The 17,819-nt window shown below is 46.7% G+C and overlaps 1 protein-coding gene across 1 annotated transcript in view; it reads left to right on the forward strand.

Annotated features, from left to right (window-relative positions):
• LOC144493175 (NALCN channel auxiliary factor 2-like) overlaps positions 1-17,819 on the forward strand; it is a 487,956-nt gene that overhangs the window by 422,865 nt on the left and 47,272 nt on the right. Inside the window, exon 6 of the mRNA XM_078212072.1 lies at positions 10,472-10,643. Coding sequence (XP_078068198.1) covers positions 10,472-10,643 — 172 coding nt within the window. The remainder of the gene's footprint in view (positions 1-10,471; positions 10,644-17,819) is intronic.

Here is a 17,819-nt window from a genome sequence, read left to right on the forward strand (position 1 = left end):
AACCTTTGACCCCAGGAGGCTATGGTATACATGGTGGTGGGGGTGGGTCTGATTGGGGTGGAAGGGTAAGGTTGGGGAGGGACACAAAAGTCTTCTTATGGGACAGGGGTGCAGGGAGAAATCACACCAGCACCTCTTGAACCACAAGCAGTGCTGTAAAGACACTTACCTTCTTCCTTCAGCTGCTGGTTTAACAAAGGCCTGGCAGGCCCTACCAGTCAAGGTTAATCATGCAAACCAGGTTAAATCTGAGGCTGACAGGGCCATCACAATATGTAAATGGATAGCCTGTTTGCTGGGATTGGACGACTGCCCACCCGTGATCCATCTCTCTCTCAAACCAAGAAGAAGATAGTTTGGAGGCAGCTTGGGATTGGGTGTGAGATAATTAAGGTTTAATATTACCCTCAGCCTGAACCCACCAGTTTTGGGGAGATTAAAATTCAATCTGACAGCAGCATTACTGTAGGAGCAGATTACAACATGTTGAGTTACTCCCTATTGTTTTTTTTAAATACTTTTCCAATTCAATCAAATCAAATCCAATTCAGAGTCTCAACAAGTTGAGACATTTCCGATCCAGGCTGACAAGACAGGGCAAGCGACCAAACCACCCTGTCCTGGGCCCGATCTACATGAGCCAAGCTGATTGGAGAAGGGGGAGGTTCCTCCTCCAAGACTTGGGCTCATTTGCATCTTAGCCAAAAGGCCGAGATGCCGCTTTTAAAAATTGCTTCATATGAAACATATGAAGCTTCAATGTAACCTAATGACCTCAACCAAGTGCAGCATCCTCTCCATACTACACTTGATCTTAGCCAAAAGGCCGAGAAGTGTGTGTGTGTGGAGGGGTGTGTGTGTGTGTGGAGGGGTGTGTGTGTGTGTGGAGGGGTGTGTGTGGTTACTCCCTATTGTTTTGTTTATATACTTTTCCAATTCAATCAAATCAAATCCAATTCAGAGTCTCAACAAGTTGAGACATTTCAGATCCAGGCTGACAAGACAGGGCGAGCGACCAAATCACCCTGTCCTGGGCCTGATCTACATGAGCCAAGTTGATTGGAGGAGCAAAGCAACACCTCCTCCAAGACTTGAGCTCATTTGCATCTTAGCCAAAAGGCCGGGATGCAGCTTTTAAAAATTGCTTCATATGAAACATATGAAGCTTCAATGCAACCCAATGACCTCAACCAAGTGCAGCATCCAATCCATACTACACTTGATCTTAGCCAAAAGGTTACTCCCTATTGTTAATTCTTTTCACCTGTTTTATCGTGCATTAACCTGCATTAATATTACGCAATTCACATAGTAACTAAGCTCTCCCAATCCACTTTAAGAGAACACTGACAGGGATGTTGTTTCCCTTGACCTTGGTATTCTTACACTTGGCGTGATGAGTGCACAACAAAAAACTTTGACAACTTGGGTGAGATTTTCCGACCACATTCACCCCAAGATCGGAAACTCCCACCCGAGGTCAACGGACCTTTGCATGGTCTACCTTCTGTCCGCTACAATTCCTGTCGCGGGTGGGACAGGAAAATTCCGCCCCATGGGCAGGATTTTAATGCCTCGCTCGAGCGAGGCCGTAGATTCCCGCCCGAGGCCAATGGATAATTCTGTTGTCCGCCCCTCGCCCATTCCAATTCCGTGGCAGGCGAGGCGATAGAATTCCAGCGTGTGTCTTTTTTCAGCAAGACAAAAGAGAATGGTGCAGCATAAGAAGACAAACGAAAAAGGGAAATCAAAGAAAGAATCAAATTACCGTAGATTGCAGTGTATAAGCTCACCTTGACAGTGGCTTAAGAGGCCAACCGCTGGGAAGCAGTTTCTGCCACAAGTGCACAAGAAACAGCCAAGCGTTGATGTCAGTTGGTAATTTTGGTGTCAGTATCTATTGCCAAGCTGTTGTAGCCACTGGTCACCGTGTTGGAGCACGCCTGCCCACAGAATTTTTCGCCATTTTTCTCTCTCATCAGTTCGTGACTTCCAAGGCAATAATCAATGTCTAGAGTCTTCATGAGGTGGAGATGCCGGCGTTAGACTGGGCACAGTAGGAAGTCTCACAACATTAGGTTAAAGTCCAACAGGTTTATTTGGAATCACGAGCTTTTCGGAGCGCTGCTCCAAATAAACCTGTTGGACTTTAACCTGGTGTTGTGAGGCTTCTTACCAGGGACTTCATGTCACACTCTTGAAGTGGAGTTTTGGATATCCCACGGGTTGGCTGGTTCCGGCTATTTCACCACACAGGGAGTCCTTGACAACCACCTTCCATCCTGCGCAGGTGTTCGTGCAAAGGAAGCTACCTCTGTTTGACAAGTGCTAACAAATTTGGGAGCTCTGAACTGTCATAATGTACCGCAGATGGCAAAGATGGAAATTGTTGACTTCTTTTCTTGAAGGCTGTAAATCGCCCATGTTCCATGCAGTAAGGTGTCGAGAACAGGTCTTACAAACCAGCCACTCACTCCTAAAGTTCAACTTGATGTTGTTGCATGTGTGTTCCAGGAGTTGGCCAGAGGTGGTTAGCTGCCTTCCCTCTGTATGTGTCAAGTTCTGCACCAAGGGACAATGTGTCTGTCACCGTGGACTCGAGGTGGTTGTAATTGATCACCATTTCCAGCAGGGGGCTACTGAGTGTGATCAGAGGTGGACATTGACCTTGACCCATGACTACTATAATCTTGATTCTTCCCATCAGGGAGAACAGGTTATGGGCATTGGAGAGACCGTCCTTCAGTATTTCTAGCTGCTTTTCCATGTGGACAGCTGGCACAGTATCATCAATACAGAGGAATTCACTGAACTATAAACAATGTGTTTTTGGCTTCGCTTTCAATCTTCATTGAGCTTGTGCAAGTAAACTCCTTCCACGTCTGCAGAGACGACAAAGCTACAGGCATGGAGAAAAAGGTGCCAAACACAGTGAGGACAGTCCTATTTCACTTCATTCTTCATTCTGTCGGAAGTACAGACATCAAACTATACAGTGCTTCACATTTATTCCACTGTGAATATAAAATCATAGAATCCCTACAGTGCAGGAGGAGGCCATTCAGCCCATTGAGTCTCCCATATCTCCCATACACAACCATGCAACAAACTACATTTTAAAGGGAACACTGCCTTCTGCTTCAGGCTTCCCTCCCCTTCCTCCCATTGCAAAGATCAATGGGAAGATCCGCTCTTGTTTCAGACACATGAAATGTGCCAGAGTAAATGTGCTCCTGAATCAATGGGACCGCACGGTGGCACAGCGGTTAGCACTGCTGCCTCACAGCACCAGGGACCCGGGTTCGATTCCCAGCTTGGGTCACTGTCTGTGTGGAGTCTGCACATTCTCCCCGTGTCCGCGTGGGTTTCCCCCGGGTGCTCCGGTTTATTCCCATGGTTTGAAAGACGTGCGGGTTAGGTGCATTGGCAACGCTATATTCTCCGTCAGTGTACCTGAACAGGCGCCGGAGTGCGGGCGACGAGGGGATTTTCACAGTAACGTCGTTGCAGTGTTAATGCAAGCCTACTTTGTGACACTAATAAATAAACTTAAACCTTATTTGCCGAATTGAAGCCAATTAGTCAGCCGCTTAGCCTGTAGAGGGCACACTCCTCGGTAATGTGCACGGCTGTTTGTCTCTCTCCACAAGTGTGTGTGGATAGACTGAGGCTCCAACTGTGGAGTGCGACTGCACTGGGATCTTGGCCTGTCCTGAGTCTATTTAGTCAGGACTACTGTCACCATGAGATGAAGCCTTTACATTAAAATAAAATGTCACCAAGACTAAGTCTTCCAATCCACCGGAACACAAACTAGAATCCAGCCACCATTTGACCTCCATTTTTTCCATAAATAGGGACAGGGAAGGAACCAAGTCGATACGGCAGCCATCCGAGCTTCTTCTTCTGTTTCTTTCCAAATCTGTGATGCCTGCAAGCTATCACATGCGTCCAAAACTCAAAACCACAATACATTCTCTGGGATATCATTTAAGTTGGTTGCCCATCATCTACGGGCGTTTTATAACAGATTTGGTAAGTCTGCTAATATTGCATTAAATACTTTGTTCTTCCAAGAATGGAAGAATCTAATAAAACCCCTCAGCAAATGTCAGCTGGACAGATGGAAAGGGTCATGTTGAATGCACTTATCAGAACGGATTATCTTACCAGCATTTCTGCTGCTCATTTCAAGGAAAAATTTCAAATGAATATGAGTAAGCCTCAGGTAATCTTCCTTCTGTTTCTTCTGGAATCAGCCATTTATCTTGGACTCTAAGGTAATAGTTGTGGTCACGTTTTGTGGAACTTGGTTATGGCTGCAGAATGCAATAACCACTGCATTCCTGGTAACTCTCACTCCTCCAGAATCTTTAAGATGCAATAATATTGCTGGCCGATTAAATGGGTATCCATAAGCGTGGCACAATTTTCTAAAGTGTCTGGGGAATATTTTATTAGCTCATAAACTTTAACAATGAAGTAGATGTGAATAATGAACTTCTCACATGATGTACTGCATCCACCTCAGCCTAAAGTCATAGAATCATACAGTGCAGAATAGGCCTTTCGCCCATCGAGCCCGCACTGACCAAACTACACGAAATATACACGTTCCAGCACTTGGCCCATAGCCTTGAATATTACTACATTTCAAACGCTCATCCATGTACTTCTAAAAGGTTGTGAGGTGTCCCACCTCGACTACCCGGCAGCACAGGTGGTTAGCACTGCTGCCTCACAGCACCGGGGACCTGGGTTCGATTCCCGGCTTTGGTGACTGTCTGTGCGAAGTCTGCACGTTCTCCCTGTATCTGTGTGGGTTTCCTCCGGGTGCTCCGGTTTCTTCCCTCAGTCCAAAGAGGTGCGGTGGATTGGCCATGCTAAATTAACCATAGGAGACTAGCTCGGATAAATGCATGGGGCTATGGAGATAGGGCCTGGTGGGATTGTGGTCGGTGCAAACTCGATGGGCCAAATGGCCTCTTTCTGCACTGTAGGATTCTATGATTCTACCCTCCAGATGGTGAATTCCAGACTCCCTCTTTTGCATTATAAATGCCTTCTAACCCTCCCGCTCCTCACCTTAAAATTATGCCATCTCGTTATTGACCATTCAACTAAGGGGAACAGCTGTTTTCTGTCCACATCCCTCATAATTTTATACACCTCAATCAGGTGTCAATCACCTTCTCTGCTCTAAAGAAAACAACCTGAGCCTTTCCAGCCTCTCTTTGTAGTTTAACTGCTCCAGTCCAGGCAGCATCCTGATCAATCTCCTCTGCACCCTCTCCAGTACAATCACATCCTTCCTATAGTGAGGTGACCAGAACTGCACACAGTACTCCAGCTGCAGCCTGATCAATGTTCTGTACAGCACCAACATAACCTCCCTGCTCTTATAACTATGTCATGGTAAGAAGTCTCACAACACCAGCTTAAAGTCCAACAGGTTTATTTGGTAGCACAAGCTTTCGGAGCGCTACTCACCTGATGAAGGAGCAGCGCTCCGAAAGCTTACGCTACCGAATAAACCTTTTGGACTTCAACCAGGTGTTGTAAGGCTTCTTACTGTGCCCACCCCAATCCAACGTCGGCATCCCCACATCTGTCTATGTAACGACTGATAAAGGCAAGTGTCCCAAGAGAGCCCATAGACTATATTTTGTTCTTGCAAGGATGGCATAGTGGCACGCTGGTTAGCACTGCTGCCTCACAGCGCCAGGGACCCGGGTTCAATTCCAGCCTCGGGTGACTGTCTGTGTGGAGTTTGCACGTCGTCCCCGTGTCTGCGTGGGTTTCCTCCGGGTGCTCCAGTTTCCTCCCACAGTCCCCAGATGTACAGATTAGGTGGATTGGCCATGCTAAATTGCCCATTAGCATCAAGGGGATTAGCAGAGTAAATACGTAAGGTTACGGGGATAGGGCCTGGGTGGGATCATGGTTGGTGCAGACTTGATGGGCCGAATGGCCTCCTTCTGCACTGTAGGGATTATATGATTCTATGAAGTGAAACAAGTTTTGAAACAGGAAGTGATTTTATGATTTATGATTAAATCATAAATTTATGATTAGCATGGAAAAAGCATCTACCATTGTTCAATTGTTGGATGGAGCTATGTAAACATTTCTGACCAGTTGTGATGACAATTGTGCACCTGCTATTTGATTTAGGATGGTTCTTTAACAAACAATTCCTTAGTATACTTCACTGTTTTGCAGTACATTGCAATTAATCTGATAACTGCAGGCATCTTAAGAAATGCAGTTTAAGAAGGATATGGATATAGCGGAGAGGGTACAGAAAAGATTCATGAGAATAGTTCCAGGGATGAGGAACTTCAGTTACAGTAAGAACAAAGGGTGTTCTCCTTAGAGAAGGTTAAGAGGAAATTTGCTAAAGGTGATCAAAATCATGAGGGATCGGGACAAAACAGATGGAGAGAGACTGCTCCTATTGGCAGAAAGGCTATGAACCAGAGGACACCAATTTAAGGTGATTGGCAAAAGATGAAATGCAACATGAGGAAAAAACTTTTTACACAGCATGTGGTTAGGATCTGGAATGTACTGTCTTGTGGAAGCAGGTTCACCTGGAGCCTTCAAAAATTGGATAATTACCTGAGGAAAAACAGGTTTGAGGGCCACAGGAAGTAAGGGAAGGTGAGGTGCTCTTGCAGATAGCCAATACGGACATGACATGATGGACGGAATGGCCTCCTTCTGTGCTGTAACTTGGAATAGGGGAGGGGACTTTTGTGACTTTTAAGGGGAGTCTTGACAAATACGTGAATAGGATGGGAATAGAGGGATATGGTCCCCGGAAGGGTAGGGCATTTTAGTTAAGTCGGTGCAGGCTTGGGGGGCCGAAGGGCCTGTTCCTGTGCTGTAATTTTCTTTGTTCTTTGGGAGTCTAAACTCAAGGGCATAGGTTTAAGGTGAGAGAGGAGAGATATAAAAGAGTCCAGAGGGGCAATTTTTAACTCAAAAGGTGGTGAATGTCTGGAACAAGCTGCCAGAGGCAGTAGTAGGAGCGGGTACAATTTTGTCTTTTAAAACGCATGTAGACAGTTACATGGGTAAGATGGGTACAGAGGGATATGGGCCAAACGTGAGCAATTGGGACTAGCTTAGTGGTTAAATCAAAAGGACAGCATGGACAAGTTGAGCCGAAGGGCCTGTTTCCATACTGTAAACCTCTATGACTCTAACCATTCTATGATTCGATGAAAACGGGGCCATTTACTGTTCATCGAAAAGATCTGCTGGGAAACTTGGCTGGATCTAGGGACGGGCAAGCTTCCATGAAGTCAGAAAGCTACTGATGATGGACTGAAAGTGTCAAAGAAAACTGGTGATGGGACAAGGTATTGCATGTCCGCCCCTGATCACACTAAATGACACCCCACTGGAAGTGGGCGCAGATCTTGATAAGCGCAAAGGGAAAGAAGCTACTACCTTGGCCGACACAAGGGGCTGGATTTTACAGTCTCGTTCATCCCGAAACTGTAAAATCCCGCCTGAGGTCAATAGACCTTCCTATTGTCCACCCCTCGCCCGCTCCGATTCCCGTGGCAGGCGGGGTAGTAAAATTCCGGCCATGAAGTGAGCTTATGACAACATCAAGCTGATCCTTACAGGTTCATCAATCTGTGTTCTCAGTATTTTAGTGCGTAGCTGCGAAACCTGGATGACTTATAGCCATCGAGAGAAGGAGCTCTACAACTTGTATCTTCATTGTCTGTGACACATTATCTGTATACCCTGGCAGGACAAGACTATAAATGTGGCAGTCCTTTCAACGGCAGTGCTCCCAAGTTTGTTAGCATTTATCAAGTAAGTGGCTTCATTGGCTCGGGCACATCCACAGGATGGAAAAAGTAGTCGGCGCCAGGCAACGAGTGGCACCCAAATCTCCGCTGCAAGAATGCTTGCGAGCACAACATAAAGGGCCTAGACGTTCATTCTTGCGCCTGGAAGTCACTCGCTGGCGTCAGAGGAAAATGGCAACACCTCCTGCGGACTGGCGTGCACTATCGTGATGATCTGTCTGGCAACAGGCGTCAACACCAAAAACAACACCGACACTTGCCAACTTCATGGGCAGCAGAACCTATCTCGAGGATTGGCCTCTTCAGCCACCAGCAACGGTGCACCAAACGAAAACAGCAGAATCTGAAGTGGGTTTAGTTGCTGCGAGTCTATTATCTTTCATATATGGAAGGATGTCAGAACTGAGGACCGGGTGTTCAGCAAACAGTTTGTGAGTTGAACTGACAAAAGGTTCAAGTCTGCCCTGGCAGAGGTTTTGCAGGAAATAAATAGATACCTTATGGTTTCTGTGAAGGAATGCTATGATCGTCAAGTGAAATTAAGCTATTTTTGATCTTTGTTTTATGCTTTGCCATCATCTAATAGTAAGTGCTGTAAAGATTTAGATTTATGTCCTCAACTTCAAGCTTGCAGAGCAATGCCCACTGCAGGATGTACACAGTGTGCTATCTTCTATAATTATAGAATCCCTACAGTGCAGAATTCACCTCAACGAGGCTGCACCAACTCTCTGAAAGGATATCTTACCCAGACCCTCTCCTCTGCCCTATCCCTGTAACCTCAAACATTTACCAACGCTAATCCCATCTAACCTGTACATTTTGGGAGACTAAGGGGCAATTTAGCATGGCTAATCCACCTAACCTGTACATCTTTGGACTTTGGGAGGAAACCAGAACACCCACAGGAAACCCATGCAAATAAGTGGGGAAATGTGCAAACTTCACACAGTCACCCAAGGCCAGAATTGAACCCAGGTTCATCTATGGGGACAGGAAAAAAGACTTGCATTTACATGCAAGTGGATAGTCAGAGGCTTTTTCCCAGGGTGGACGGGTCAACTACAAGAGGGCACGGGTTTAAGGTGAGAGCTAGTACAGTGCTAACCACTGTGCCACCATGCAAAATCATTCAAAATCATATCATCTCTGCAAAGACCAGCCACATCAAATATACAGGAGACAATTTTTATTTGCCTTTGTGGGGGGCAGCATGGTGGCACAGTGGTTAACACTGCTGCTTCAGAGCGCCAGGGTCCCAGGTTGATTTCCGGCTTGGGTCACTGTCTGTGCGGAGTCTGCATGTTCTCCCTGTGTCTCCCTGGGTTTCCTCCGGGTGCTCCGGTTTCCTCCCACAGTCCAAAAGACGGGCTGGTCAGGTGCATTGACTATACTAAATTCTCATTCAGTGTACCGGAACAGGCACCGGATTGTGGCGACTAGGGGATTTTCACAGTAACTTCATTGCACCGTTAATGCAAGCCTACTTGTGACACTAGTAAATAAACTTTTTATTGCCCAATCATCCGGAAAGATGGGCCATTGGAAAGACAGTAACAATCCACTGCTCACTTTCTGCCAAATTTCAATCTTCATGACTAATACTTCTGCCTTAAACAGCCTTATTTCTATATTTAAATCGGGTCCTAATCCCGTTGTGGGAATTTGACACAATTGTCACATACCATGGGCAGAGGTTGCCTGCTGTACACATTGGTACCAGATGTTGAGCAACCTCACCAACAGTTCTTAAAGGGATCATAGCAGCTGATCCAGAAACGGCAATGGTAAGTTTTTGATGGGATGTTCGCACTGCCAAGAGTAGTATGAAAATTATTCAGACTTCCCATTGGTGCAGACCAGTGGGGCTACTGGACTTCCTGCCTGCTGCCCATCAGAGTTACATAAGAGTTGAAATTTGGCTCCCATAATGTCTGGATTGTGGTGGATGAGGGCTCGTCATCGGGAACAGTGGCGAAACAATGAAGATGCAACGTGACACATGCCTCCGCAGGAGGGAAGAAAATACAAATTAAGAGCAAGTGTGGGGTCACTTTCCCTCTTCCCAGCTGCAGAGCTGTACTGATGGAGCTCTGGGTGGCGGGCATCCGTCTGTCTCTACTTCGCAGCTCAGATGCTCAAAAGTTAAGGGAATGAAACGTTTTGAAAAGAGACATGTTCGCCATCAACACCAAAATATAAACACTTCATTCATCACGCTGAGTCTCGGGTTTCAGACCCAAAGTCAATCAATTTCACTGACTGGGTCTGATTATCGAAAACACTTGCAAGTTTTTTTTTGGAAACCACTAAAATGTAAGCTTAGAACAAGTAATTCTGTCAGGACATGACTGCGTTTGAGGAACTGGCATTCTTTACTGGTCTTGGATGTAATGCCAGGCAGAGAAGTTGGATCAGATTTTGGAAAGAATAGAGGGCAATAAAAGGCAAAGAAGAACTTGGTTGATTGATAGTTTAATTCTTCAACCCACATAATCCAACGTGAATACTTTTTTATGAATTGCATTAAACTGTCCAGATTCCAGAATATTTATAGACTCCTGTTAAATGTGTGTCTTTTTTTTCTTTCTCGAACCTCTGACCCCCAACCCAAATCTCCCCTCCCCTTGTTTTTTTAGGCAGTCTACAAAGCATGGCTGTGCTCGGAGTATTTCAAAGTCACACAGCTTCTGTGTCCCCGCAGGATTCCTTGTAAGCAATACTGCCTGGAAGTCCAGGCCCGATGTCCGTTCATTCTGCCAGACAACGAAGACCTAATCTATGGTGGGTTGCCAAGCTTCATCTGCACAGGTACAAGATACAATACTGTTCTCTATGGTAAAAACAATATGACTCAAGCTCTATGTTTGCAAAGTTCTCAAAATCACCTTGCACGTGCTCCTTCCACCATCTCTAACCTCTTACTAGGTCTGGAAAGGGGGGTGACAGAATGCTATCCGGTCACAGTTGAACCCGACCCTGTTCCTCACATAGCACTCAAAGTCACTGAAAAGGCATCATACTGTGGATGCTGCAAATGTGAAATAAAAGCAGACAACACTGGCAATACTCAGCAGGTCAGGCAGCAACTGTGGGGAGAGTCAGAGGATTTTTCCCAGGGCGGACGGGTCAACTACAAGTGGGCACAGGTTTAAGGTGAGAGGTGGTAAGTTTAGGGGAGACGTGTGCGGGGAAATTTTCTCACGCAGAGAGTGATGGGTGCCTGGAACACACTGCCAGTGGAGGTGGTGGAAGCCGGCACATTAGCAACGTTCAAGGTGCATCTCGATAGACACATGGATGGGGGAGGGGGGTGAACAGAGGAATAGAAATTGCATATTGGTGCAGGTTTGGTGGGCCGAAGGGCCTGTTCCTGTGCTCTATTGTTCTTAACCAAAAGCGTTGTTTGAAATTTTGTCACAGGGGTAAAGTTGTTTTCAACCAGCCTTTCGCAACCACTTGAAGCACTTCTCAGCCAGTGAAATTCTTGAAGTGTGGTCGCTGCTGCGATGTAGATAAAACCAACAGCCAATAACTCACAGCAAATTCTCACAACCAACAATGTGATAATGACCCGATAATCTGTTTCTGCCTTGTTGATTGAGGGATAGGTATTGGCCGGGAAACTGGGGATAACTGCACTTCTTCAGAATAGAGCCATGGGATCTTTAGCATCTGGCCAAGTAGGCCTCAGTTAAACATTTCATCTGAAAGGCATCCTCCAACATTGCAGCACTCCCTCAGCGTTGGTTTTTGCACATGAGCCTTGGATTGGGACTTGAATCCACAACTTAAAGACAAGAAGAAAAATGCAAATTAAGAGCAAGAGTGGGTCATTTTGCTTCTCGCCAATTTCAGGGTTGCATTGGTGAAGCTTTGGGAGAAGGGCATCCCTCTGTTTCTCCCTCACGGCTCGGAAAATTGAAGACGGGGGAATGAAATGTTTCGAAAAGAGAAACATTTTCCATCAACAATTTTAAAAAACGCACTTCATTTATCACATTGAGTAGAATTTTAAGGAGAGCGAGTGATTGGCACTTGCCGTCCCGAGGGTAGGTACCTAACATGAAGCCACTGACTCTACAACTTCCGCTCCCATTTAACACTCAATTGAGTGTTGATTGGCAATGGGCAGGACTTTCTTCACCCTTGGAAGGAAGCAGCCGACAGCTCTTCAACCCAGCTTGGCACAGTGTTGCAGTGGCCAAAATTGATACTACAGTGCTCTGCCAAAGTCCCGGGACCGCCCCCCTGCTCCCCATCCCACAGCACTGAGGGAGGTCTTCACCGTGAGGCACCGTCTATGCACCCCTTCTCGCCCAAAATGGGGAAAAGTGTAAATGCCACTTTCCCACACTCCAGCCTAAAAATGAGCTGGGCAGGATAAGGCTCTTAATTGGTCATTAAGTGGCTGCTTAGGGTACTTAATAGGTGAATAGGGTGAGGCCTGAGACCCTGGCTACCCAAGCGTAAAATTGCGTCTGGGTCTGGGCGGGCGGGTTCCCAGGGGGAATCCCATCCATCACATTGTGTGCAGTTCTGGTCGCCTCACTATTGTGTGCAGTTCTGGTCACCTCACTATAAGAAGGATGTGGAAGCGCTGGAAAGAGTGCAGAGGAGATTTCATCATAGAAATCATAGAAACCCTACAGTACAGAAAGAGGCCATTCGGCCCATCGAGTCTGCACCGACCACAATCCCACCCAGGCCCTACCCCCATATATTTTATCCACTAATCCCTCTAATCTATGCATCCCAGGACACTAAGGGGCAATTTTAGCATAGCCAATCAACCTAACCCGCACATCTTTGGATTGTGGGAGGAAACCGGAGCTCCCGGAGGAAACCCACGCAGACATGAGGAGAATGTGCAAATTCCACACTCCGAGCCGGGAATCGAACCCAGGCCCCTGGAGCTGTGACGCAGCAGTGCTAACCACTGTGCTACCGTGCCGCCCTTTACCAGGATGCTGCCTGGTTTGGAGGGTAGGTCTTATGAGGGAAGGTTGAGGGAGCTAGGGCTGTTCTCTCTGGAGCGGAGGAGGCTGAGGGGAGACTTAATAGAGGTTTATAAAATGATGAAGGGGATAGATAGAGTGAACGTTCAAAGACTATTTCATAGAATCATAGAAACCCTACAGTGCAGAAGGAGGCCATTCGGCCCATCGAGTCTGCACCGACCACAATCCCACCCAGGCCCTACCCCCACATATTTTACCCACTAATCCCTCTAACTACACATCTCAGGGACAATTTTTAACCTGGCCAATCAACCTAACCCGCACATCTTTGGACTGTGGGAGGAAACCGGAGCACCCGGAGGAAACCCACACAGACACGAGGAGAATGTGCAAACTCCACACAGACAGTGACCCGAGCCGGGAATCGAACCCGGGACCCTGGAGCTGTGAAGCAGCAGTGCTAACCACTGTGCTATCATGGTTTCCTCGGGTGGATGGAGCTATTACAAGGGGGCATAACTATAGGGTTCGTGGTGGGAGATATAGGAAGGATATCAGAGGTAGGTTCTTTACGCAGAGAGTGGTTGGGGTGTGGAATGGACTGCCTGCAGTGATAGTGGAGTCAGACACTTTAGGAACATTTAAGCGGTTATTGGATAGGCACATGGAGCACACCAGGATGATAGGGAGTGGGATAACTTGATCTTGGTTTCAGATAAAGCTCGGCACAACATCGTGGGCCGAAGGGCCTGTTCTGTGCTGTACTGTTCTATGTTCTATGTTCTAATTCTACTCTCCCCCGTCCGGCACCACCTGGGGGAGTGGGGAATGGTAAGTGTATAATTCATCACATTGGGTGGGACTTTACAGCCTCGCTCATCCCGAAACTGTAAAATCCCGTCCAAAGTCAATGGATCTTCCCATTGTCCGCCCCGCACCCACTCTGATTCCTGTGGTGGGTGGGGCGGTAGAATTCCGGCCGCTGAGTTTTGGTTTGAGATCCAAAGTCAATCAATTTCACTTACTGGAAATGATTATCAAAAACACTTGGAATATTTCTTTGAAAACCATTAAAATGTAAGCTTAGAACAAGTAATTCTGTCAGGACGTAACTCTGTTTAAGGAGTTAGCATATTTTATTGGTTTTGGATGTAATCACAGCAAGAAGTCTCACAACACCAGGTTAAAGTCCAACAGGTTTATTTGGTAGCACAAGCTTTTGGAGCACTGCCCCTTCATCAGGTGAGTCTTGAACGAGCAGCGCTCCGAAAGCTTGTGCTACCAAATAAACCTGTTGGACTTTAACCTGGTATTGTGAGACTTCTTACTGTACTTACCCCAGTCCAACGCCGGCATCTCCACATCTTGGATGCAATGACAGGCAGAGAAATTGGATCAGATTTTGGGGAACGAACGGGATTCGAGAAACCTGATTTATTGATAGTTTAGCAGCAAGACTATTTACCCACCAATCTGGCTTTCACTGAAGGAAACATAGTTAACATAAATTTTCTCTCCCTGATGCATTGACTTGTTGAATATTTTCCAGCATTTTCTGTTTTCACTCAGATGTGCTTTCTAGCTGGCATCGATACATTGATTTATCTTCTCTACATTCAGTTCCTGCCTACAGCTGACATTAGGTAGGCTCAGAAATTCAAATAGAAACCAGATGATCTACTTAGGAGGTTGTGTGGTGCAATGGGTAGTGTCCCAGAAGATTGGGGTTCGAATCCCACCCCAGGACTTGATGACCAAGGAAGATGCGTTCGTAACGCAGTCAAATGGGTTGCGTATCAACCTGCAAATCTTCCCAAACATGCTAATGGCCGGCAGTAAGAGCAGGGGAGACTCCTGATCAACCACGCTTGATATAGCGGGATGGCGGGACTGATGCATGAGGCGAATTGACTAGGTTAGGGTTGTTTTCGCTGGAGTTCAGACGAATGAGGAGGGGTCTTATAAAGGCTTGTTAAATTCTAACAGGACTTGCTAGGATAGATGCAGGGAGGATATTCCCGATGGTGAGGGAGTCCAGAACCAGGGGTCACAGTTTGAGGATTCAGGGTAGATCATTTAGCACGGAGGTGAGGAGACATTTCTTCACCCAAAGAGTGGTTAGCCTGTGGAATTCATTACCACAGGAAGTAGTTGATGCCAAAACATTGAATGCATTCAAGAGGTGGCTAGATAAAGCACTTGGGGCGAATGGGACCAAAGATTCTGGGGAGAAAGTAGGATTAGGCTATTGAGTTGGATGATCAACCATGATCGTAATGAATGGCGGAGCAGGCTCGAAGGCCAAATGGCCTCCTTCTATCTTCTATGTTTTTGTTTCTATGTATATAGAGCGACATCCCTCTCAAGTTATAAGCCTTGTGACAGGTTTCCTGTCCCAGGAAAAACCCTCACTATGGAAACAGATGAAAGTTTGCCTAGAAACAACAACGATCTGATCACAGAATCATTGCATTACCTGGCATTTAGTGTTGGGTGAAATAATAGAGTGGGTATATCAAGCAATTTAAAAGTTAACCAGGATTGATATCTTGTGTGACCCGGTGCTCTGGTTTTGCTGGGCCTGTCCCTTTCTCCTTTTTTTCCACTAGATTTCCCATGTCAAAACAGTTTTATCCAAATGACTCGAATCTTCCAGTTTTCAGGCTCCCTGTGTTCCCTCGTGTTCCATTTACTGTTGACAAAGCACCGCCCCGCCCCCCCATCCCCCCGCAACCCACCTAAAAAGAACCCCTCTAATGCTGCGCTGCAGTCTGGGAATCGGAATGTCACCCACCTGCCAATAGTTAAATGCCTGCACTGGGATGCTCCCACATGTCTTTTTCACTGGCGTGCGGCGTTGGGATGGTATCACCCTCTGGGTCATGAAGAAGGTTGACAGCAATGTCTGTGACCCGCTGGCTATACTTGATAAGATCACCGGATAGAAACATAGAAACCCTACAGTGCAGAAGGAGGCCATTCAGCCCATTGAGTCTGCACCGTCAACAAACCCACTCCAGACCTTATCCCACAACCCCACACATTTACCACGCGAATCCCTCTAACCTACACATCCTGGGACACTATGAGCTACTTAGCAAGGCCAATCCACCTAACCCGCACATCTTTGGAGTGTGGGGGGAAACTGGAGCACCCGGAGGAAACCCACGCAGACATGGGGAGAACGTGCAGGCTCCGCACAGACAGTGACCCGAGCAGGGAATCGAACCCGGGTCCCTGGAGCTGTGAGGCAGTAGTGCTAACTACAATGCCACCGTGCCACCCTGGCACTCAGCAAGTCACCAATCAGTCTTGAGGAAAGTGGCAGTCAAGTTCGGTGGAGCCATGGCATGCTTAAGCCAAGCTTCTCCCTGAAAGACCACGCACTTCTCCTGCTCGTGCTCTCGGCGCAAACAAAATCTTCGAAGTTGAGGTACGTTTGTGAGTTTAAAATTCCAGCTCGTGACTGAAAACATCTCTTGTAAAAACCCTGCATGCAAACAGGAATAAACAAGGCTTTGAAGTGGAAATTGGACTGACCATTGCTCATTGCTCAGGAAAGTTCCATCAAAATAGAGGATTCTGGGATCTTGTGATCATCTTGAACAACTTCTTTTTGAGGAAGTGAAGCAGAAATGACACTGAAACAAAAGTCTGTGCTTCATAATTGCTGCCTTCAGTTATTTTCTGAATTCATGCAGTTGTATTTTCCACTTGAATCTCAGCAATGCAAAAATACCTAGTGCAATTCAGAATTAATTTATCCTGGATTGTTTTGACAAATACATGAATAGGATGGGAATAGAGGGATACAGTCCCCGGAAGGGTAGGGGGTTTTAGTTCAGTCAGGCAGCATGGCCAGTTCAGGCTTGGAAGGCCGAAGGGCCTGTTCCTGTTCTGTAATTTTCTTTGTTCTTTGTTTGCTCCTCTGTGGTGTCCATTTGTAATGGGAGCATTTTTGCTGTTTTCTGCACTTAATTCCAGCTACTCAGTCTATCTGTTACCTCCTGTCAGGTGTCCCCTGGACATGGTTTATTGGCGTGCCAAACAGCCAAGTCTCCTTGCCCTCACCTCAAGCAGCGTAATGCCCCCTTCTTAGACTTACTGAGACTTCCTCCAGTCCCAAGTCGGGCAATGGGCAGTAAGACTCCACTACCACGCTTGGTCCATCACAGTCTTTCATTCCAGCCAAAATGGTGTCCTGCTCATGCAGATCCTCCTTATATCTATTTGGCCAGGCCTTCCTTGGCCAAACCCGTCTTCATCTTATACCTGTTGGTGTCCATTCTACTGCCACTCTGGCAGAGCATATGCCCAGAAGATAAAGGGCATTTCCTGCCTGGTTCAGTCATCTCTTCATCATGATCTTCAGCAGATCCCTCAAATCAGTAGTGCTCTTCATTGGTGATGCGATCTCTCCACGTGATTCCCAGGACCTGATGGAAGTGAAATAATGTAAATTCAGCTAACCCTAGTAAATCCAGCCATCAGCTCTCCAGTGCAGTTGTGCACACACCTTCGCACACTCAGTGTTCATGAAACCATTTGCCCCAGGATCAAGGAATCAAACCTCTAAAGCCAGCCAATCTCAGGCACTTGAGATTAAGACAAATCATGGAATAGAACCATAGAATCCCTACAATGCAGAAGGAGGCTATTCAGCCCACCAAGTCTGTGCTGGCTCTCTGACAGAATATCTTACCCAGGCCCCCTCTCCTGACCTATCCCCGTAACCCTGCACTTTTACCATGGTTACCCCATCTAACCTACACATCTTGGGACACTCAAGGGCAAGTTAGCATGGCCAATCCTAACCGGAGCACCCGGAGGAAACCTACTCAGACACGAGGAGAACGTGCAAAGTCCACACAGTCACCTGAGGCCGGAATGGAAGCCGGGTCACTAGTGCTGTGAGTCAGCAGTACTAAAACTGTGCCACCATGCCGTTACAATTTATATGCCCATAGAACATTTTTAGATTCCATTGTTGGCTGCTGGTTTCCTCTTGTACTCATTTCCTGACTGC

The sequence above is a fragment of the Mustelus asterias genome, chromosome 4 (assembly GCF_964213995.1).
Source record: "Mustelus asterias chromosome 4, sMusAst1.hap1.1, whole genome shotgun sequence".
Lineage (NCBI taxonomy): Eukaryota > Metazoa > Chordata > Chondrichthyes > Carcharhiniformes > Triakidae > Mustelus > Mustelus asterias.